At 37.6% G+C, this 2779-nt stretch overlaps 2 protein-coding genes across 2 annotated transcripts in view; both read left to right on the top strand.

Moving 5' to 3' along the window:
- Nucleotides 1–2767, top strand: part of Slc10a5 (solute carrier family 10 member 5) — a 4579-nt gene extending 1812 nt beyond the window's left edge. Inside the window, exon 2 of the mRNA XM_029560151.1 lies at nt 2146–2767. Within this exon, the coding sequence (XP_029416011.1) occupies nt 2146–2183 (38 nt within the window). The 3' untranslated portion in view covers nt 2184–2767. The remainder of the gene's footprint in view (nt 1–2145) is intronic.
- The window catches only part of Impa1 (inositol monophosphatase 1), a 26661-nt gene that overhangs the window by 1837 nt on the left and 22045 nt on the right, over nt 1–2779 (top strand). The window lies entirely within an intron of this gene.

Below are 2779 nucleotides of genomic sequence, written 5' to 3'. Positions count from 1 at the left end.
ATATAGCCAAGCACCTAGAGTGTGCTACAATAAATTATCCCAGAGTTGGGGGAAAAAGACACCCTTACAGTTAGTTTGGTAATCTTTTCATGAGAAACAGCAATAGAAATATGTGGTGAATATTATATATCCTAAGTTTTTAAGGAAAGGCTGTCCACAAATGCTGAGTCAGTGGATGAACATGCAAATTCCTATCTGGAGTTCCCACTGGCTCACCGGAATCAACAAATCTTGACTCAAACACAGCAGCTCTGCTTTCACAGCTGCATGCCCTTTTCTGCCTTCCACTTCCCACTAAAGGCACTGCCGCTCAGCTGGAAAGGGACATCTCTTCTTCCTCTTCCCTCTTTTTAATAGTCAGCCTAATTAGTAAAGTTTCTTTCATAGCTCAATCAGTCCATTCCCGGCACTATTACCTTTTTTATTTTTATTTTTTGGTCTTTTTGAAACAGGGTTTCCCTGTAGCCCCAGCTGGACTGGAACTCACTTTGTAGACTAGGCTAGTCTTGAACTCATAGAGAGCCACCTGCCTCAGCCTCCCGAGGACTGGGATTAAAGACATGTGCCACCCACCATGCCTGGCCTCCAGCATTATTATTTTTGTTACATGAATATTGCTTCTTCTCCAGACCTTTCCAAACTGGATGTCACAGACTTTATAATCAACCCAATGACTTATGAAGGAGAGACAAATTTGAGAATTCAGCTCTGGGATTCTGTATATCCTCTGGTCAGTCACATCAGTCTTCTAAAACACCTGACTTGGATTGTATAATTTCCCCTTAAGGAAGCCTTTTAGCCACTCAAAGTCTGTATTCCTTGGCAAGGCATTTATGACCTTCTGATCTGAATTGATCTAGCTTTCCAGCTTGTCCTCTACCAATTTTTTTAGGCACACAAGTCTTTGCCATTCTGCAGTTTTCTTTAACTCCAGTTTTGGCATTGCCTATGGCATGAGCTTTTAAATGACACATCTTTGCTCTTGTGTAAAGCAAAGTGATATAGCATCTCATGGATATACCTTTGTTTGTGTAAGTCACCCTGGCTGTTTTACAGCAATTTCTGTTCCATTTTAATCTTTGCTCATTCTTGAGCATGAAACTCATGTTTAATCATTTTTATTTTTTCTATAATGTCTAACCAACATTTTCCATACTCTTATTCAAACAAGGAATAGACTAGGACTCAAATGAACACATGCTTCGAAAAGAATTCACTCTTGTAGTTCAGTAATAGAGTGCTTCCCTGGCATACTTGAGGTCCTGGATTCTACTCCACTGCCACAAAAAATAAATAAATATACAACTCAAATTTTCGATGGAAAATTTTAGTCCAGACTGTATTCTTCTCCAAAGACAGTGTGGCCACCATGTCTAGAAAATGCCATTCATAAGTACACAGCTTTCCCTGTTTCCTAGTCCTGTGGTTGAAGGCAAATTATTTAATTATCCTATAGTCTAGCTCCCTTATTTTAAAAAATAGAGATAATGATGACAACTCCACCAGATTGTCCTGGGAATTCTATCAGATCATACATACAATGTGCTTAGCAGAGCTCAGTGTTAGCTATTAGTATTGTTTTGTGCAAGTTTAACTTTATAAATCGATAGATCTGCTTGGTGGCTTGAAATAACAATTCAATAGCTGTTTGAGATTAAACTTTCCAATAGTTCCCTATCAGTCTTCTTGCCTATAGTATTAAAGTATGGGGGGAACATTTGTTTTCTTTACCTATTGATATAAGGTAACCACAGTAGCTCTGTCACCAAGACCAGTGTATGAACGCCACAATTTATAAAAGACCTAATGGTGTAATGGTGGATTTCTATCCCAGATTTTAAAATAATAATTGCCTACCTGGAATATTTTGTTCCTTTAAACAGAAATATTCATTTAAAGGCTCAGAATATAAGTGCATTTGTATAATACAAGCTTAACCTAGGTACTTCTTAATGAACACAATTTGCCAATCAAGAGACAGAAGAGCTGCTTTCTAGCCATGCTTTGTCATCCATCTTCTGACACTTCTCAATGTTTTAGTTCAAATCTGTAAAATACAGAAATTCAACTGAGGCTTAAAAATTCAGATTAAGTCTATAAATTTGTGACTCTGGCTTAAGACTAACACCTAATTTTATGGCACAGGACTTAACCCCAGTAGTCAGCCTGATGAGGTAAAGTGAAAGTCCAGGATCATGAGAATAACCTCACTCTGCTGCTTCTTTCCAAAAGAGGCAATAGCCTACATATGGGCCTCCTGAGAACCAGGACCAGGTACTATTTTTTTCTGGATTCCTAAAGGTGCTCATTAGATGTTTGAAAAACTATTTTATGAGCAATATTGGCAAAGGTCAGGATCATATTCTCTGTAACCAGACTGTAGGTATTGCTCTGCCATTCCAGCTCTGCCATTCCAGCTCTGCCAATTTACCAGCTGGGTGACACTGATTAGGTACTTAATCACTCTGTGTTTATATTCCTGTGGGAACTGGAGATAATGATAGTACCTATTCATGGTATTGTTCTGAAGATTAAATAAGTTAGTATGAGCAAGAGCCTTGGAACAATGCCTTGACCCACAGTAAACTCTATTATTATTATTATTATCATTATTATTATTATTATCATCATCATCCTCATTGCCACACTATGCTTATTTGGTTAAAGTTATAGTTTTTAGGGTAGTTGAAAACACATATGTGATTTTTCTCCTATATGTGTTTCATGGGATAGACTTTTGGATCATAAAATTTGAATGGGGATTAAGTTAACTAGGTTC

Source organism: Nannospalax galili, unplaced genomic scaffold, assembly GCF_000622305.1.
Source record: "Nannospalax galili isolate Female #2095 unplaced genomic scaffold, S.galili_v1.0 scaffold829, whole genome shotgun sequence".
In the NCBI taxonomy this organism is placed as follows: Eukaryota; Metazoa; Chordata; class Mammalia; order Rodentia; family Spalacidae; genus Nannospalax; species Nannospalax galili.
This window is presented reverse-complemented; position numbering and strand designations above follow the sequence as displayed.